The sequence below is a fragment of the Neolamprologus brichardi genome, chromosome 18 (assembly GCF_056152115.1).
Source record: "Neolamprologus brichardi isolate AB-2024 chromosome 18, ASM5615211v1, whole genome shotgun sequence".
Classification (NCBI taxonomy): Eukaryota; Metazoa; Chordata; class Actinopteri; order Cichliformes; family Cichlidae; genus Neolamprologus; species Neolamprologus brichardi.
The window spans coordinates 9,281,918-9,303,807 of record NC_142121.1 but is presented as its reverse complement, the minus strand read 5'-3'; the positions used below and the strand labels follow the sequence as shown (position 1 = coordinate 9,303,807).

Below are 21,890 nucleotides of genomic sequence, written 5' to 3'. Positions count from 1 at the left end.
TGCTGCAGATGCTATGTCACAAACACATCCACTAACCAAAGAGGATACACTCCTGTCCTTGATGCCAAATAATCAAAGACTTAAAAATATATAATCAAGTTATTTACTGATTTTAGAATGTATAATTTTAATATCCTTTTATTTTGGTAATTAATGTGGAATAAAATATTTAAAAAATGGCTATCACAAGCTTAACAAGCACTGATTGATGCTCCTTAAATTGCATGATTGTGTAATAAACAGTCGAGTGTCTGAAATACAGAATCATAAATACAGAAAGGGAGCAAGTCTTCACATTTTAGTGTCTGGAAACACCTAATGACACTGAGCTCTCTTTGCAAACAGAGATTGTATATTCTTCTGCAGGTTTGCATTGTGATTTGCATGCAATTATGTACATATAGATTCACTCTGCATTCCCAGAGCCAGCACTGTGCACACCGCCTGCACACACACCCACTCCACAGCTGTATAAACAGATCAGTCCACCATCACACATTAGCTCTGTCAGCTGTAGGACTGCAGCATACATCAGACAGGCCTCTGATGCATTCTGCTAACCCCATGGAGGGAGGAAGATATTCGAGGGAGCTTGTAATGGTTGTTGTGGTGGGTGGGGGTAATTACGGTTGAGCCTCCGGGTCCTGACAGACCTCTCTGTGCCCACCTGGGGAGCACTGTGCCTGCTGTCTGTGAGCCTGCCTGTCAGTGTCCGGTACACTCTGCAGACGAGCAGCCACCCTCCCAGCTAACAGAAACCTTTAGCAGCAGATGCTACGCAGTGTGTGGTGCCGCTGTTGCTACCGGCAGAACAAGGGATTTGGGGAAGGCAGATGTTCAGAGGAAGAAGAGCACCACGTCAACACATAAACAACCAACAAGATTACAGAGACACTTCTGTAGCATTGCATATGTGCATTTTCTATCTTCTTCTGCAGTTCTTTCTTTGCTAGTAAACACATGCATGTTATTATTCTGTTAGCAGTAATTGTTTATTTTGTTTTGTTTTTTTTACTTCAATCCAAATCCAATTCCCTCCTTTAATTTCCCCACCAGTAGCTCCGGGGTTGGATAAATGAAGGTATGTGATGTTTGCCCATGTCTCCATGAGCTTACAAGAGCTTCGGCAAACAGCTGCAGCTAGACTTAACAACTCTCTGCTGCTAAACTATTTCATTTGAAGTCAAGACTCAGTGTCTAAAAGAACAACCATAATTCTCGTCTTTTTTATGCATTCCAAGGTTTGCATGTTGTAAACTGCCTTACATCCAACAACGTTATGTTGTCTGTGTTGTTTGTCATTAGAATTGCACTAAAAAGAGGCTGGTGGAGAGGTGGAGCATGGATAAAAGAAGTTTGATCTTCCACCACTGCAGAACCACCAGTGCACCTTTAACATTTGAATCCATATCATTAGTTTTGAGAAAATCATATTCTTCTAAATCAAGTTGGGTTACAGAGCCCCTAATGTCCTCCAGTTCCACATCATGTGAATTTCTGCCATACTGGATTTAATGAAAGTGCTATGACTGCGAAGCAGGGTGAGAGATTGAAAGCTGATTGACCAAAACCAAACCTGATGTCAGGACCATATTCGTAGAATGCAATATATAGGACAGGCTCATAGGTTACCATGCATTTTCACTAATAATGTGTTTATCTCTTTATGGGATCTCATTGGCCTGAACTCTCTGACTGTCCATCGTTATGATATTTAGATGGTGAATTTAGAGTGACATCACTCAGATAAGGCATCTTTGGATCTGCACTTAAATTAAAAAAATACAGTTAGTCTCAACTGAATTTGGCTTTGCAGCATGAAGCACACTGGGTGTGTATATGGGGATGAAAAGTTTCAGGCTGGGAGACTGAACATCAGTTGAACAGTTAAACTTTCTTTGCTTTAATCCTTTCCCACCAGAGACGGGGTTTTGCCTTGTTTGGTCAGCATCTGTGTGAACTCTGTGACTTCAAGTTAAACGTGGAGCATCTCATTTTCAATTCCTTTGTGTGTAAAACATAGTTGATATTACACATGGGAGAAGATGCTTTGGAGTTCAATATTAGAGATACTTGTGTTAAAATAAAGTGATTAGTAAGTAAATGACTACATATTTCATGCCAACACTGAAAGTATTTCTGTTGAATTGAGGCTTTGCAGATTACATTTGTTGAAAATCACTGTAAAAATAACTGTCTTACTACAATTAGAACAATCTGTTAGCAACCAAAGGAATCTGTTTGAAGTAATTGAAGTAATCTGTTATATTGAGTATACTGTATATTCCAAATACTGTATTACTTTTATGTTAGCATAGCTTCTGCATGTTTGCTATTATGTCCAGGGGATGTAAAGCATGCAGGACTAAGAGCCACATGTTGGTGTTTTGTAGCATGAGCTCCATTCTCCTCGTTCTGCCTTCTCTAGATGCACGATACTGTAAATGTGTCTACTTGGTTTGGCTACGTAAAAAGAAAATAATGGGTATGCAATCTATGTACAGAAGGAGTGGAGCTCAACATGGAAGACGCTGTGAGTGGGTCGAATGCTGATTGGTTGAAAATAGGATCAGAACAGGGAGGGAGTGACAGCGAAGTTCACCGTGTAGAGGGAGAACATCTTTGGTTTCTTTGGTTGATTGAAAGAGTAACAACACTAAAGGAAGAGTAGGCTGCGCACTGGTTGTTTGTGACAACTGGTGACATTGAACGGCTACAGCATGTAGACATTCTGCAAAGCTGTGCAAAGGCCCTGCGAAGGACTGACGCACAATCATGTTGGCTCATTTTTAGAGCTGTGCTTAGCACGCAGGCTCATCTTTCAAGTATAATGTAGAATTTCTTAGCTGTCAGGCATCAGCTTACTTATCAGCCACTATCAGCTTGTGAGAACTGCACAAACAATGTGTTATGTTACTCATTCCAACGAAGAAAGTACTCTAGCACAATACTTTTTAATGCACCATACATAACATTGCATTTAAGGTAATGAACTGTTTATATGATTGTTGTTAAAGTTTGATTGTTGTATAGAGTTGCATTAAAAATAAACACAGAGACATTCTGATCTTCCTCTGCATTTGCAGACACTGAATTGTTTATGTTAACGAGTGACTCGACAGCAACACCCGTTACCAACAATCATGCCTAGATACTGCTGGCTAATCGGGCAGGAGACGTAGTTAATGAGAAGGGCCATTTCACAGTATCAGATCATTTGCTCAATGATGTGTATAGACAACAGTGATGCAGTGTGTCCAGTCCAAATTACAGCCCACTATTAAGGACATTAGACTGAGCCCACAGGTGCATAATACCAGGCTTGATGCTAGTGTCATTACCCGCCTTGTTTGCTTGAGCGCAGCCTCTTGGGAATGCATTTTTGCCCAAGAGAAAGATCCAGACCGTTGAGGTGCATTGAATTTCTGGGCTTTTATTTTCATATACCACTTTTTGTGGATGACCTCAGCTGTACCTAACAGCCCATTTAGCACCTGGGGAAAATAGGAAGGGGGGCGTGAACATTGTATGCCAGCTGTCTGTTGTGCCATGCTGTTTGCCAGAAAGCCCAGCGGGTGTCCGCCAGCGACCTGTAAGCAGACTGCCGGAGTCTGAACAACGCACGCAGTACGTGCAGAGCAGAATCCAGACGAGGTGTGAGACGGGGCTGGCTAAACATGGAAATGCTAAGCTGCAGCGACACGCTCGGGCAGTGAAGAAAACACAGAATGCTTAAAAGGAGAATGCTCAACTTTTTCTGCATCAAAATTATACATGATATTGATGTCAAATAAAACCAGTAGGGCCACAGCTGTAGAGAGTTTACAAAGGAATCTACTAGATTTGGAAGAAAATTAAAATGTGCACATTAATGAAGCAACAGGTTATCAAAGTAATGCTTTTTTTATTAGATTTCACTTTCCTACAAGTGCTATGAGGTTATATCTTCTGGGACTACTGGTCTAGACTAGTTTAATAACAGATGGAGTTATATAGTTATATAGCATTGATCGCTGTATCTAATTTGAATGATAAAATTAGCCATTACCAAAATTAGCAAAAAGAAAAGGCTGAGGCTGTCCAAAGAGGGAAAAAGCAGCTTTTTTGACTTTTCCAGTTACACCTGCCACATTTCACATGCAGCAGGAAACACATGATTTTAACATCGTGGAGTCAGTCTGATAAACTTTAACTTGTAAATGCCGTGCGTGTCAGACAGTGTTTTCTGACTATATGTGTAATTCCAGTAACAGCTAGCTTCAACTGTGTGCATATCAGACACATTAATGTGCAACTTCAAGCTGTCTAAATAGCTGTTTCTGTCGTGTTGTAAATGTCTATTTAAGCTCACTACAGCAGTGCCACAATACTTAATAAGAGACTGAAAAGATGTGATATTCAAGAAGAGAAGTTTTTGTGTAGCTGCAATCACAGTGGGACCTTGTACAATATCTTTTTCTGGTGCAGAATCTTGGCAATTACAGCTACAGCTTAAACCAGAAAACACTCAGAAAGCTCACACCGTTAACAAGGTGACAAAAGTTCTCTAAATGAAATTATTTAAAGAATAAGCATAAATATGTGTTCTATATTATTTAATGCGAGCAGGAGTAGTTTACGACAAAATGATGAAAAATATTCCAGAAATGTATTCTTTTATATGACGCAAAATCTTGAAAATATTACTGCTTCTTCTGTAGTAGAAGCAACAAATCTGCCCTCTTTTCTGCCTCCTGTAACCAGGTAGGCCACACAATCTGTCAGACACCTGGGTTACATCTCAGCATGCATCTGGCCCTCAGGGCTCGTGTGGCGAGCTGTCATTACCATATCAAAGACGCGCCGCGTCACGGCCACAGAGAAAAAGAAGAGCCAGCACTTCAACAGCCTCTTGATTCAATTTTTCACATGGAGCTATTTGAATATCTATGGCAGGCGATGCAGATGGATGCATGAGTGCATGCCCAAAACACACACACACACACACACACACACACACACACAGAAATATAAGAAGTCAGGTGTATTTTCATACACATGCAGGTCCATCCTGGGTGCATATATTGTACACAGCTCACATGCATGGCGGTGGTTTGATTTTTAATTATTTATTTTCTACCTTGTGATAAAAATTGCAGGTGCAATGGGATGCATCGGCCAACAGACAACCTTGATCCAATATGTGAGTCTCTTTGCTTCATGAATATTCTCATTCAAATCCAGCTCTCTATTCAGGCACCTGGGCAGGCTGCAGACAACAATAGTGTGTCATTACGAGCGATGCTATCACTCTGCTCACCGAGACCGCAGACAGGAATGTTTTCTCAGTGAAATCATTATGAAAGCTGCTTGTTGTGACTCACTGGTATAGAGCAAGACAACAAACAACACTTCAGGATCAGACATTCTTTTCATCACCATCTCAGGGATGAGAACGAATCCCAAAATCCAGATTCTGTTGTGAACGTGGATTATAAGGAAATTACATTCCACCTCTATGTAATTTTAATAATGTATAGTGCAAACTGGACTAAGCCTTTTTATAAATGTTACATCAAAAGGTTGACTAACACTTGTATTTAAATATGAACATGATTGGATCTAAGGCCAACTGAAGCATGTAAGGCCACTTCAAGGCACTTAAAGGTTATGACTTTGTGTTTATGCATTTAATTTAAATTATTTTAACTATTATTTTGGTGTATTTCACCCTTTGACACACACCAAGCATTCTTGGTGAATGCTGTTTTAACCGTTCCATCATCCAAGCTTACCTGTCAGGGATATCTGCCCATTACTCCATGATATCTGTAGGTAGCATGTCTGGAGGGAATGAAGAGCTTTGAGCCTAGATGTCAAATTTTGTTTTATTCTGCCACTGTAATAAAATATTTCAAACCTGATTTGTCTAACTGATATATATGTGAAAACGAGAGCTTGCTCTTCTTTGCTTGCCTTGTTTAAATAAAGGTTATACACAAATGTCTGTAAAAAGGAAGGTGGCATCCATTCAACACTATTAGGCAATTCATTTTTATCTAACTCTTTCCTGCCTCATACTAGTACACTTCATGTAAGGTTATCAAATAGGCGGTTCAGTTGACAAAAAGTCGTTATGTGTTTTTGAAAAACAGCTGGAATAAGCATTTGTTCCCAGTCTGTCACCTCTATTGTTGAAATTTGATTAAGCTCAGTCAACTAAACAACTACTTTGGTGAGGCTGTGAAAGGGTGTGTAGGGGTCAAGTGACAAAGAGAGAAATCCACAGACTGCTTCTTTCTAGCATCGCTAAGTATGCTATTTTTAAAAAAGCAATTAGCCATACCGCAGAAGCTCAGAAGCACAGGCGCTACCTTGGCAACCGGTGTCTGTCACATGACCCTTGTCTTGCACATTCAAGTGCTCACTCAAGAGTCTCCCAGAGCAATGCTGTTCAAAAACTCTGACTTAGGTAATGATTACATTCCTTAAGAAGGATCCAGACAAGGTTTCCAGAAACATAATGCAATGTGACAATTATATGTCGTGTTAACCGCAAGTGTTTAAGTTTATGTATCACTGTGGAAGGGAAAACAGAAATGAGCTAACATGTTTCCACTTTTAATCATCAATGCAGCTCAAAATTTAAATACTGGGCTCATAAAATGCCTGATTCTTGCAAAAAACAACTAAAAACTGCAAAAGATCTCATTCCTTAAAGTTGTATTACTTCAGCCGTTTTGTGGCAAATGGCATTTTGGTAAAAGTGAGTTTTTGCTCCCGCCCTGTATTTTAAATAGCAGTTACATTGAATGGTGATGGAAAAAGCCATCCACTCCCATTGTTTCTTATTTTTAAATTTTTTTGTGTCATTAGATTTCCCTCCTGAAAAAAGCTCTTTCAAACAGATTGGAAGTGCCTTTATTTGCAGTGAAAAAGTGAGCTGGATGGGGTAGCGTGCGATTATTGCCACTACAGGACAATGGCTGCTGCCACAGCAACCTTATCTTCCACCTTCTTCCCTCCCAACAAACATGCATTCACTTAATTAGACACAAGTCTGTGTGGAGAAATCTGTGCCATGTTCTCCGTGGCCTTGGTGATTGAATCATTTTCAATCCTGAAGCTACGTAAATTAACGGCAGTCAGAGAGAGATAATGAAGGGTACTGCAGGGGCAAAGTATAATTTAATGTCATTGGAAGATGCACTCTTTATTAAGTTAGAGTCTATTATTTTGCTTCCTCATGCGTGCACACCTACCACTCCAGCGTCAATAATCAGCATAAAGAAGAATTATCACCTTTCTGATGGTGCCAAAAACAACAAAACCTCTAAGATTTACACACGGATAAGATAAAATAATCTTAATGCCATTCATTTATGGTGTGGGACAAGATTAAACTCTGAAATGGCCAAAGGGGGCACTTTAAAAAACCACACTGGCCCAGTCATATTATAACCTGCAGGGTTTGCATTGTGGGCATTTTTGTGCCTAAATTAAACCAAGCTGCAAATAACAAAGCAAAAGACAAAGCTCTCAAACAGGACACAAACCACAGCCTAGCTCACAAACTTGTGACTTAGTCCAACATTATCCCTCCAATCTCCAGTGCAGACTTCACTGCTCTTCAAAAGAAGACCATTATGTCTCGAGGCTCAACGTTGCTGTGGCCAGTGAATCACAGCAACAATGCCAAGGGGCACTTGTGCGTATTCTGGAGCCGCCAGCGTCTACGAGAGAACGGCAGTATTTGACTCCTTGGGATGAGAACACGGCGGTTATTTAATGAATCTCTCAAAATTAAAAGCGTCCTTGTACCCCCAACACCCTCGTCCCTTCTGATTTAGGATAAGCATTACTTGGGACTACAACCATTAAGATGACTTATGTTATGTCTCCTGACAAGAATCCACCATTTGCAGTGGTGAGTGTTATCTCACCTTTATACACAGAAGTCATGTATTTTCTTAACACCACTACAAAAAGTCTGAAAGAGCAAGTCAGGGTTCAAAGCAGGTGTAGAATGAGAATAGAATAAGACATTTATGCATCTCCGAATACCATTGGCACAAGATTTCTGCAACCCTAACAAACAGACACCAAAGTTTATCTGGACCTTGAATACAGAAGAGTGACAGATTTTTAAAAAGTCCTCAAAATGTTTTCTTTTTACTTTCAAGAACTTACTCACATTCCTCCAACAGTGTTTCGCAGGATAAGTTTTAAATGAGAATTTTATGACGCTTCAGATGTCGTTCAGTTCATCCAAACAGCTTCAAGGCTTTACAGCTCTTAATGGCAAACATAAAGCCGCTCGCCACAATGATGCGGACAAAGAAAGAGCAGGACTTAGGTCACAGTCCACAAATCAAAGGTATTGAGCTTGCAAATTAGTGCTTTGATGGAATGATTTGTAATTTAAGTGAGCAAATGGCTAGATGGACGAAGGTCAAACAGATGAAGACAATCTCCTGCATTTTTTACTGTTAAAAAAAAAATGCAAGAGGTTGTGCCCTCGAGTATGGGTCAAATAAGTTGCTAAAAATCAGAACACATTGAGAAAGAAAACATCATAGAAAACAAAAAATATCCTGTGAGCTCAATTGTACTAAAGCAGATGTTTCAAGAAGTCCTCAATTAGAATCTCATATGGGCTTTTAATTCCTCTGTTTAAGCAATCCCAAAACGAGCTGTAGGACTCTGTCCACTTTAAAAGACAGATGAGACAGGCACACATGGCATTCAAGTAATCGGAGTCTCGTTTAGGGCTTTTTTTCCTATTTACTCGAGTATACTTTTTGCTGTGTTTTTATTTGCTGTTCAAAAATGTTTCCTAGGGGTTAAAATTTCAAGCTTGCAAGTCGGTTTTCTTGGTTATCAATGTGCTGTCTTCCACATCATCTAAAGGATACCAATGCATTTTTTATGTACTTGTCCCCACAGCCACTAGTAGTTTTAAATGTTAGCTACAGCGCACAATAACAGCTTTCAATCGGGGATATGTCAAGCAAATACATAAGACGCTTACTGAAGCTTCAATGGTGTCATGAATTAGAAAGACAATACATTTCAGAACTACTGTTGCAGTTCCTCTGAAACGTAGTAGCTCAGTAGCTAATCATGAACGAGCCACAACGAACAGCAGGAGATGTGCTGATTCACTGTGAGACGGTTGAACTGGATATAAATGCTGCAGAACAGCAATGTGATGATTCTAAAGCACAGATATTTGGAGCACTGTTTTAACTCAAGCACAATCGTGTTTAAGTTGGATTAAACAAGGTGTCCAAGAAAATCTCAAAGTAAAGGGATTTTTTGTGTGTAACAACAGAAGTTTGGATTTTAGATATTGTGGAGCTGGTTCATTCAAATACCAGTTGTATACTCAGTTTTCTTCCAGTTATGGGATGTCCTTCCAACATCTTCCATCTTCTAAATCCAGGCACAGCCTAAAACACACACTTTTTTTTTATCTTGTAACTTAATGAGAGCATTTTAAAATCCTTATATTTCTGTTAAAGTTGACATACCGTTCCCGTGTAGTTCTCACTCATTTGCCACCTTAATACGCTAGAAATTCAGGTGCGTAAAGTTATACAACCCCACAATAATTTATGATCTATTTTAATGCTGGACTGTTTTGTCTTTATTGGTTTTATTGCATGCAATTTCTCCCATTACCTCTTCTGCTGCAACAATAAATTTTCGTGTTATCTCCATTCTAAATATACACAGGCATCAATGTGAAAATGAGAATTCATCTCTCAAACCTGCAGGCCTGTTCAAGTCAAGTTTTCATGTCTGTGAGAAAACAAATAATCTCCTCTGCACTGTTGAGACTAACTTTTCTATTTTTTATTTTTAACCTGTCATCTGTGATGTAGTATGCTAATATTCTTATTTTACAGAGTATGATAAAACTATAATAAACACTGTATGGGGTGATGATGGATGCTGCGTTGCAGGTTGCGACTCGCCAGTTTTTGCTTTGCCTCTGTGTGGCAGGCTGAGCTGAAGGGGTTTTCTTTGCTTCTCTTCTTCTCTTTCTCTTACAACTGAGCTTCGATTGGCCATAATTGGCTGCTGTTTGCAGCTAGGTATCGATCACCTTGAAAGACTCTCCATGCCATCCCTCCCTTCTTCCAACCTCCCAACAGTTTCTGTCTTTCTCTCCCTCAGTCACTTACTATGCCCCCTTTTCCAACCATTTCTCCCTCAGACCTGCCACTTTGATAAGCATGGTGAATGGCGCGCCATCATCGGTACAGCCTAAGCCTTGAATCAATAGGGGAGTGCAGATGCTCAGCAGTCTATTTACTACAGCGATGGTGGAGAATAGCAATGCTAGGAGATGAAAGCCATGTAGGCGAGAGATGGAGACAGGTGGAAGAGATGAAGCAGCCATCGCGCGCCAAGACCCCTCTTAGACCTTACTGTTGGTGCTGCATAGCTTTTTTGTTTGTTTGTGTGGGTTGTTTTTAATTGATTTACTCAAGTGGAGTTATAAAGAATGCAGTGCATCATTAGTAACAGTCAGTGAGGAAAGAGATGGAAAGTAAAGGAAGATTAATGAAATTCTGTTTTTCATGAAGTCGTTTCTGCGATGACTCAGCTGCTCTGAGAAGTGTCTACAGTTACTATCAAACAGGAATGTGAGTTACCAATTAGGATAAATAAGTTTCATATTTGCACCTATGCACAAGGTTTTGTGGTGAAAAGTGTTTGCATGCTACAGCCTGGAAAGACATTTTTAGCAGCAGTAGGTAATGAGTGCACCTTCATACATTTCATTTGGGTTTGAGACTCCTGTCACATTTTGCTTCACGAATCATGTGGACGTTTGATTAGCCTCAAATCAAAAACTAAAAGTAAAGTGTGTACTCACATCGGCAATCCCAGCCTCCAGGATGCTGACCTTGGCTTCCTTCTCTAAAGACACCTTCTTCTGGACTATGGTAAGGAAAGAACAGAGAGAAAAACCCCACGATGATTAATGAACTGAAAAATGTCCAACAGTATGTTTTTACAGAAAATAATAATGAATACTTTTCTAGCCCCCGGCAAAAACATCGTATATGAAAAAGTTTATAATGCTAAATCAGCAAAGCAATGATCATTTTTTAAACATTTTTGTGACAATGGCAACGGAACAAAACTGCAATAACTTTCTAACGTAACAATGTCTATTGCATATTGTTCCTCCAAACAGGTCGGGTAGATTAACTTTAACATGTGATTAATCCTCAGTGTCCACAATAATGCATAATAGGCATCCATGTGTGTACAGTCATGACTATTAATCAATGCTACAAATTCTGCCAAACAAGCTATTAAACTCTGTGCTCAACTGGCTCATAAAAAATCAATGCTTCCTCCTTCCTCCTCCTTAACACATGACATATAAGCAAAACCAGAACATGATTTATAGAAATGCCTTGAAAATGCAGCTTGGTTAATTTACACATGATTGATAAAGATCCTTTGTAGAAACTATGGAAGCATTGTTGCATTATGAAGCACAAAGACATCAGAGAGATATAGAGAGTTTGTAACAACAGCATTCACAAACAATCCTTCTGGTGTAGAGAAGAACAAAAGTCAGGTAGCCCTCCATCTACCACACTCCCCCTCTCTGAAACTTTACTAGCTCTATCCTCTTCAAAACCAAGTCTTTTTTGGACTTTTGGACTTCATATAATACCTACACTACTTTACCTGATCTAGTCTGACAAGGCCTGTAATTGGCTTAATGCTACTGTCACGAGCTACATTTTCTAAAGTCTAAAAAGAGAGGCCAGAGGAGGCACGGGAGTCTAGTGCCCACTCAGACCACTTGAACTGCAATATGCCAAAAAGGTTCAATTGGATTTTATGTCCAGTAACAACAAAGGGTCCTTGGTGGAGACACTGAAACCCCTACTGACCCCCTAATGTGTGCCAAGTAAAAAGCCTTTAAAAGAATAGAATAAAGTAGGCATAGAGTAAAGTTATGTATCAGTGGGTGGTTGTGGCTTGTGATGCCAAATATAAGTAAAAAAGTGCTATATGCATACCAGTGAAACACGGCTAGCTGAACAGCTTGAACTGTTCTCCAGTGTTTTTTGTATTCAGATTGATGTCGTCAATTTATTCAGCCATACCCATGACTGCTCTTTAAGGTTCACTCATTGCACACCATGAAATCTGACAACAGGACTGGTGTAAGAAGGGCCTCTTATGAGATCACAAAAACAATCCATGTCATCATTCACATTCTCAAATATAACAAGCTCATGCAGTAGCAAGCAGCCACCATAGGTGTTGTAAATTACAACGCGCACTTGGCGAGTGGTCGTGGCTGTTTAGTGGAATATATCCTATTATAAAGATTTGGTTAAAGTCCGATAGGAAGATTTTATCGCTCACATTCGCCTGTAACGGTAATTTTCTGCAATATTTCTGAATTTACTTTACTGCAACTATCCCATAAATTATAGCAAGAGCATGGTCTACAACGAAATGTGGATTTTACCAGACAGGTCGTCATGGCGTTGGTGGTGATGTCACTGAGGTTATCGTGCAGGCTCTTCGCAGACACCTTCATGTACCAAATTAACCCCGCCCCCACCCCAAAAAAACCCCCAAAAAACAAAAAAAGAAAACCCTCCACAGGGCTCAAGAATAAATTCTACCATTGCAGGTCCAAATGAGCTATTACTGTAGCATATCTTCACTTTATGAAATATGAATTTTTAACCCGACCTGCCGCCAGGCAAATATTAAAACAAATTTCCACACAAATAGAATTAAACCCTGTGCACAGCTCTCTTTTTTCATGAGCTTAAAGGGAAACAAATGGAGGGCTACAATTAAAATTCAGCAGAGCACATATTAAAGCCAGAACAGAAACGATATGAAAAAAAAGAAAGGATACGTAATTACATTCACTTCGCTTTGCATCTGAATACACCGGTGAGGTGAAAGAAAGCGAGTCTTCTTTGTTGACACACCAGGCAGATGAAGGATATGCAAATAGAGCCCCAGCTCTGCCACAGTCCAAATTCACCAGTGGCTTTAATAATTAGTCTTTCAATTCGTCATTCACTGGTCAATTTATGCCAGATGTTATGCAACCATAGATGCTGACCTTAAACACCACAGTCCAAACAGCTCTTTTGAATGTATAAAGCCAAAATCAATCACAGGTGGACACTTCCTTCTGTTTAATGTGAACGCCCTGGTTTCCATGTGGTATATGGAGGGGCCTCGTTTAGCTCTGTCACGCTGTAATAAAAAGACGCTGAAGGGTTAATGTTGTGGCTGACTGGTCCTTGTCCAGGCCCCAGACAAAGACGTATGAACACCTTGTCTGTGATAGCCAAGTGGGCCGACATGTCTTAATAGTGCTGTCAGCAGGGAGCAGCAGCAGCAGAGAGAAATAGAAGCTGAAGTGGCTGAATTGGTTTGTCAGTGGCACCTGCTCTTATGCTCACTGAGGAGCATCTGGACAGACTTCTAGTTCAGCGTTAAAAACCGATGTCTCCATCAGACGTCGGTTGCAACTTGTTAGGATTCTTCAAACTCATCAACACCAACTCAGGTGTTTTCCATCACTTGTCAAAAAGGTAAGACGCCCGTTGTGACACCCCACAACGGGCAGGATTCTTGACTGGCTCAGCCTTCAGAGAGCAGTGTAGCAGTTGCACGAGATAATCTGTTAGTTTGCTCTTGGAAGCCACATGAATCGCATGAATTATTGATCTTCCCCTCGCAGGAAACATGACTTTTCAGTCTTTAAAGCTGTAGCCACATGGTACTTTTCCAAGGCTGAATTTTAAGTGAACCTCTTGAACTGTCTAAAATACTTTAAAAGGACTGTTTGCATGTTTACTGAGAAAGAAGGTGTATTTCTCATTGCTGCAGAAAGTACCACCGTAAAACAATTTGGCATTGGTGTTGCTTGTGCAAATGATTTTCAGAGAAAAGTAAATGTCTATTTGTGTTACTTTGCATGGAACAGGAGGGAAAACGTAAAAAAAAAATGCATTATTCACTACATTTCACAGATAAAATCGGTTTTATTTGATTCCATCAAATGCCTTCAATCGTTCTGTTGATTTCATTTCTTTCTGAGGCTGCTGCTACTTTCTATGAACGCAAGTTGTAGTGCTGCCAATGCACTGATTTGAACAAAATCTTTTAAAGGATTAATTAAGTTCAAATGAAACACAAGCAGAGACGGTAAACAGCAGGCAACTTTGGGACCAGACTCAGTGAAATAACTAAAGATGTTGTTGTCTAAAGTGCCTTTGGTAATTGGTGAGGCACAACCTATTTGAGTTGCATCTGCAGGAAAGCGTCGGTGATGGGTTCTCTCTCACACACACACAAAGGCAGACACATCTGAGACACACACACGCAAACACTCATATTTAATTCCTCATACAGAATCAGAGTAAAAAGCTTGATATACACAAACAAACAAGAAAGCACCCAACGTGATTTTGTTGGGACAGAATCAGAAATCTCTGCACCAACATGGCCACCCGTCTGGTTCCCTGGAGTGACTTGCCTTGCGGCCAGCAAGCGTGACAACATCACAGGCGGGGAGCTTCTTCTAATTAGTCGACAAGTCTTTGGACCTCCCAACACCGCGGCACCGCGGCCTCTCCGAAATGTAGCCAACAGCTATCCGGACTCTTCTCTCCTGCAGACTGCAAATGACTCCAAGTCGAACGAGAGCACTGCTCGTGAACAAGCGACCTGAGGTGCCTCATTTGTACCCCAGCGAGCGTTCTCTCCAAAACCCAAATTGGATCCATTTTTAAGAAGCTGCAATGGGCGAGGTGTCGTGATCAGAGCGACTGGCAACTTTTCTTTCAGCCAGACAGGCAGCACAGTGTGAAAATAAGATGTAATGCGACAAAATGGGACTGAAGCAGCGATGGACTGCAGACTGAGAGCAAGCTGAAGGGAAATGATCTATACTCAAATTATTCACTTTTTTCCATTTCGAGAATATTCCATCTTCCATTGTACCTCTCAGATACATTTGGACTGCAGGGAAAAATTGGGCCTGAAGGAAGTAACATGGACCAAATCTCATTTCTACAACTGAGGCCCCTTTATTTTCCCTCCAAAACACACAGAGGCGCTTCATTTGTCACCGGTGCCACCCCCGTCCTGAATTTTGCTTTATGTTAACTCAATGTATCTGAGGCGCCTAAAGGGAAACACAGCGAGTGCTGGGGATTCAGAAATGCTTCATTTTTCACTGTTGACAAAAGGGAAAGGCCCAGGCTGGCTCCACAAGTCCTGGACCAACAGAATAGATGCTTTTGCAGCACTGAGGGTTCCTTATTCCAACCACTAACCACCACCACCCCAAAGAAGCAAACCTCTATACCTCTCACTCACCCTCCTGGGTGCATTTCAGAAAGCTGTATAATGAGAAGAAAACAACAGCCATCCTTCAAAGGCACAGAAACCAGTGAAACGCCATCACTGCAGTGACACACTACAGGGGTGTAATCACATTAGTTCATCATGAGAGCAACAATCCCTGAACAAATTAAAATATATTGCAGGCTGTTTGCTTTTTTTCCCCGTGTCCCTACAAGATCTGGTCCAAGGAGCACAACCATCAATTAATGTTGTGCAGGTAATAAAAAAGCCAGCCGGGATTAAGAATGCTGTGGTTAATGAGGATAGGACAGGACATATAGAGCGCAGACAGATAGATATTTTACTGTAACAAATTGTTTATTTTGCATGTGTAAACTCATTGGAGTTCTTCCTTATAATGTTTCTCTATTTTAAACTGCATTTTAACTTTTAACTTACAATTATGAAAAGTTTGTCAGAAAAATGTTTTGATCAAAAATGTCAAATTTGGTTTATGGGAAAGTAATTTTCAGGAGATGGGGATTCTTCACGTATAAAAGAAAGAAAAACTTTCTAATAGCACAACAAAGAATAAGATCTTTTAAGAGAGCATGAGATTTTAGCTACTATCCCCTGGGTTTGATATCTGGCAATTGTGAGGGCTGCAGCATTTTTATAGGCTACTTGTCAAACTATTAAGAGCCACTCTTGTGGCACATGGATCGGGGTGCTGTCATCTCAGAAGAGACCACTCTTATATGGATAGAAATTCTTCATCACAGGATGATAAAGGTGATTGCTCATAACATCTTTGAAATGTTTTCCTTCTAAAACGAAGGAAGGCTGACTGCATAGCAAAATCCCTTCCATGGCATCAGACAGCCTCTCATCCTGGGGAGGGTCAAGAGTTCAGGTTTTTGTTACCAGACTATCGATTTGGCATGTCTTTGTCAAATGTTATAAATGGATGATTGTTGGGTTTTTCTCTGTATGTATTATTGTAGTAGAGTCTACCTTACAATATAAAGCTCGACTATTGTTGTGATTTGGCGCTGTATAAATAAAATGAATTGGAATTAAAACATAATTTCATAATAAAAGCAACAAATTATTAATACATAATTTCATGCACAACCTGTTCGTCCAACAAATAACTTGACCCACTGTGTATATATATTTTTTCTTGCAGTTTAGTGTTTTAAAGCAAATTTCTTCAGTTATGAAATGGTTACTGTTTCCTGTCTCCCTTCAGAATCAAATTTCATTTATTACGCGATAAACGCAGAGCAATTCAAATATTTTGGATCTGAACGCTTCATCTCATAATCGACCCTACAAGTCACCAGTAATTGTGTCAAAACAGATTTGCCTGTCGTTTTTTCAAAAGCATCTTAATTAGATATTGTTTCCCTCTCACTTGCATTAATTTGATTTCTGATATCAACTTTTCAGCCTTCAATCTGTTCCTTGTTGATCACCACCCCCAACTCCCCTAATTCTTGGTGTTATTGCCTGCAGTGATCTGGGATGCAGCATGGACTGGTGTGCTGTGTGAATGTGTGTTTGTGGGAACGTGAGTGTCAGATGAGGAGGGAGGGCTGCGTGAAAACAATGCCATTTGTAATTAAATTCAAAAGCAGGGGGCCGAAATGGCATCTCGGGCCACCTGGGGGATGAGAGACCATCAAGGGAGGATAGAAAGAAAGATGTGTAGACTGAGAGAAATGTGATAGACAGGAAAAAGAGAGAGCGGGTGAGGGAGGGGAAGGCCGAGAAGAAATAAGAGCTTACTGAAGAAGGCTCTGAAGGACGGGGCGAATAAAGACAGAAACTAAGAAAGAAGAAAGCAGGAATCATGCCAATAAATAAAGTCATGTAAATAAAGTCATCTAGTCACAATAAAGGTGAACCTACTGAAGTTCAAATTGAGCATCCAAGTGGAGAAAGAAGGTGATTTTTGAATGTTGCATGGTTGTTTGTGTCCGATGGTTTGAGCTGAGTATTTCAGAAACTGATGATCTTAATTTCTCACATGACTTTTGGATGGTGGGGTCAGAAAGACACACTTAAACCCCATAGTATATTTGAGTATTATTAGTGACCATAGCAATCCCTTTATGGCTACAGTGTACCCATCGTCTGATGACTCCCTTCAGCAAACCGTGTCATGGAGCTCAAATCATCTCAAACTGGCTTTTTTTTTTTTTTTTTTTTTTTTTATGTATTTATTTATGCAAGTTTCAAAATTTTTACACATTCACAAACAGCGGGACAGAGGAACACAGACAATAAAGACAATAACAACAACAAAAAAATCAAAAACAAAACACAGGAACAAACAAACAAAAAAAAAACCACAGCAACAAACCCCACAACAGGGTACACGGCCAGCACTTATTAAGACAGCAGAGAGAGAAAAAAAAAGCAACTGGTATACATGTCAAACAACTCACAATCCAGTGAGTCCAATCCACAAGATCAAATTCACAAGATCGCTAGGAGGAGCCGATAACAATTATGCAATAACAGTTATGGGCAACAGCTCAGAATGAAAGCAGTTAAAACAACGTGGTCAGGACCCAGGGCGTGAACTGTCCTTCTTAATGTGGTCTATAAAGGGCCCCCATATCTTCCTGAACTTCTCCATGGAATCAGACGTAGAGAACCGAATTTCTTCCAGGTATAAACAGGAGACCATCTCCTCGAGCCACCTCTTGAAGCAGGGAGGGGAGGCAGATTTCCACTCCCCCAGAATCAGACGTTTGGCAATCACCATACCAAACATGAGGGCCTGTTGAACAGCAAAGGGAAGTGCCAAGGAGTCGCTGGAGCAGCCCAAGATCACCATGAGACAGTCAGGATACAGTTGGCTATCATAAACAATGCTATAGAAACTAAAAATACTAGTCCAAAAGGCTGTAAGCGTAGAACAGGACCTCAAACTGGCTTTTTAAACATGACAATGAATTCACTGAACTCAAATGCCAGATTCCCATCATGGATGTGCAGTCGACAAATCTGCAGCAACTGTTTGCGATATAGACGAAAATCTCTGAATAATCTTTCCAGCACCTATTAAATCTAAGACCCAGAGAATTAAGGAAGTCCTAGGTATACATAATAAAGTGGCCTGTGTATGTTAATCACTTCAGCTGCTGTTATACTTTTTCTTTTTCCTCTGTTAAATCAAAGTGGCTTAACTGAACCATAAAGCTAATGTGCCACAAAATCAAAGCAATGACTGAAAATAGGCTAAAATCTCTCCACAGAGCAGCAAAGTTTGAGTTCAGTGATTAAAATTGGAATTATTTTTGTTTGTTTGTTTTGAACATCATGCTACGGATGTGTTTTTTGTTTTCCATGATATAAACTTCACATCATGAGTCCAGTCTCCAATGTTGCTGGATATCTGATTGAACTCCAGGATTATAGATGCACACATACAGTATATTAACCATAATGTGTTTGTCTCGCTCGTTGCTGTGAACGCCGTTCTCTGCTTTAATTGATAACATTTAGCTCCTCGCTTCTGCTCCGTTTGATTCATTCACATTTTAAAAGGCAGGTATTAAACACCTCTGTTACTTTACATAAACAATTCATTAAGCCGATATGACACCGGGGACCCCGGCAGGAAAACATATCCCAACCGCCCACAACAATTAATGACCTCACATCAGCCGACGCCTGACTGCAATGAGGCAGGAAGCCGTATTCCAATAACAAGAGCTCATTAGCGGATCACCATTCTCATACTATGAAACATAAACCCACATGAACCGGCTATTCTCTTTTATCATGTTACTGTTTGGTATTCATGCAGCGTGCGTCCACCTTCCACTAGAGCAGCTGGGAAGTGTGTAAAAGAGCTTTTCTTTCTGAGAGGGAACTGTCATAAAAACTAATATTCCCAAAGTGGAGGTGACCTTTGAGAAATTGAGTCTTGAGTCATAAAACCCAATTCTGCACAAATGGAACTGACCTCCAGTATGTGGGAGAAAAAAATGAAATAAAACCCTGTTCGGGCTTCGAAATTGTGACGACAAACTGAATTTGTGCAAATTTGTGCCACCGTTCTCTGCTTATTCTGAAACCACTACTTTCGCTCTTCTCCATCGGAGCCGTGATTCAAACTTTTGTTCAAATTCTAATCCCAGTTTTTTAGTTTAGTTTTTTAGTTTTCCCATGCTCCTTCTGTTGCCAGCTTGTATGCATCAGAACTGTTTGTGAGACGGTCAAAGAGCTTTTTGTGAACCGGCGCTATTCACACAATTTACACTGCAAAAACTCAAAATCTTACCAAGTATATTTGTCTTATTTCTAGTGAGAATTATCTCATTACACTTAAAATAAGACACAATCAGCTACAGGGCAACATTTCAATAAGCTAAAGGAACTTGTTTCAAGACAGTGAATCTTGAAACTAGAGTAAAACTAGAGAATTTTCACTTGTTTCATTGTTTCATTTCAAGCTAAAATATCTTGAAAAATCTGCCAACGGAACAAGTGAAAAATTTCAAGATTCACTGTCTTGATACAAGTTACTTTAGCTCACTGAAATGTTGCCCTGAAGCTGATTGTGTCTTATTTTAAGTGTAATGAGTTAATTTTGACTAGAAATAAGACAAATATACTTGGTAAGATTTTGGGTTTTTGCAGTGTAAACATCAAGCACTCGATTTTCATTCTCTACCCAGTTATTTCTGCTATTTTCATGTAAAAAAAAAACCCAATAACAGCAATATTACAAATCAGGCCATGTGAAAAAGTTAACCATTATTCCCAAATTTTCTCTCTTTTACACTTTCATTTTTAGTTTTGTCTTTAATGGAGAAGCTTTTGATTTTCATCATGGTTGGCATGATGTCATCATTCTAGCTTGGGTAGTTTTTGTACCAACCCTGATCAGATAAGTCATCCTGAAGACAGGGAGGGTCAGTCAAAGCTCTCATGGGTTGTTTTCAAATTTGGCAAGTCTTTGCTGTAATTTAATGTGAAGACTTAGTTTGTACCTCTAAATTCTTCTCATTCTCCTACTTTTCCCCTGACTCTTTCTTCATAATTCCTGAAGGGCGATCACGCTGATGATGCCTGAGCATGACTTAAAGCCATCACATTTTAATCCAGAAGACATCACAACAGCATCATTTCCCAAAATGTGGGGTAGGCGAGTAGACGTAAATTGAAATGCATCGTGTCTAAAAAGACCATCGGAATTAATGTAAGTCTACTGTAATAGTGTTGTGACTGTTTTAAGACTTAGACGTTGGATGAGCAGCTTTCATATGTAACATATGTTTAATATTATGAAATGCTATCCTTTAACCCAAACCATGATCTAATCCTTAATGTAACAGCAATAGTATTGACATGTGACCAGGAAGAGTCAAACCATTAGAATAAACACTAGCATAAAACAAATAGCTAGTGAGAATGCGGTGCTTCCTCCCCTCTGCTCTTTTAGCATTCTTCTTCCTCCTTCAATCTCTCACTTTCCTCCCTCTGTTCTCGGTGCTCACTTCTGTCTTCCTGCCATCCCTGTTATCCTCTCCCTACCCTCCTCCCTCTGAAGCAAAGTGCTTTCTGGGGGGTGTTTATAGGGCTGATAAGTGGCAGATGACAATCGCTTGGCAAGGCCAGAGATAGGGCTGCCAGTACCTTGGCTGCCATCTATCAAACCTCCCACAGAGTGCCAGGCTTTACCCAGCTGTGCAGGGAGGGAGGGTGGTCGTGAAAGGTAAGAGCTCTCGATCTTCAGAAACAGGAGGACAGACTGCCCAACATGCGCTGGCTAGTGGCAGTAAATGATGCTTATTGTTTGCTTTAGATGTCTTAATACATGCTCGATAATCCAGGTAAGGAAACCCTGGAAAGTTAAATCTGTTCATCTGGCCACAGGAGGAAACTTCCATCACTCATCCAAGTGACTTCTAGTTCTGCATAGTTAAGCATCATGAGGACTGCTGTGAATTATACATTGGCAAACATCCTCTGGCTAAGGGGATGGCACAACACAGAAGACCCACCTCACTGGGCAATGAGTCTGTCGTCTATCTACACCTACGGGCTAGTGGCCGCTGTTTCAGTGATGAGGATGTGCACATCCTCATGTGAGAGGAGCAGGGAGGCCAGGAGGGCATTTATGTGAAAAAAGAACAACCATTGTTAAATTGAGGAAGGGGCCTAAGAGTACATCTTTCAGCAGATTGTGGAAGGGTGTGGTTAGTGGCTCGGCTGCAGGGGAGGGGTGGAGCAGCGGGTTTAGGGTGTAGTGTCGGGGGGGGTGAGACATCACAGCTGGTAAACATCAATAATCATACCTTCCCTGTTTTAGTAGCAGAGAGGAGGAGAAGCGCTAGCAGGAGTAGCAAGAGGAAGGAGCTGTCAAGCGATGAGAAGTCGAAAAGCTGCTTGCGAAAGCACAACAGCTCACACTGCCGAGGGTGGGTCATCCCCGCCACACCCTTTTTCACCTTTGACTAATGGTGAAGGCAGTTTGCAAATTTATGCTAACAAAACTGAGCTTGTGAATCGTTGTTAATAAA

General features: G+C 40.4%; 1 protein-coding gene across 1 annotated transcript in view; it reads right to left on the bottom strand.

Annotated features, from left to right (window-relative positions):
* Positions 1-21,890, bottom strand: part of slco5a1b (solute carrier organic anion transporter family member 5A1b) — a 229,706-nt gene that overhangs the window by 92,286 nt on the left and 115,530 nt on the right. The window contains exon 12 of the mRNA XM_087831471.1: positions 10,868-10,932. Within this exon, the coding sequence (XP_087687597.1) occupies positions 10,868-10,932 (65 nt within the window). The remainder of the gene's footprint in view (positions 1-10,867; positions 10,933-21,890) is intronic.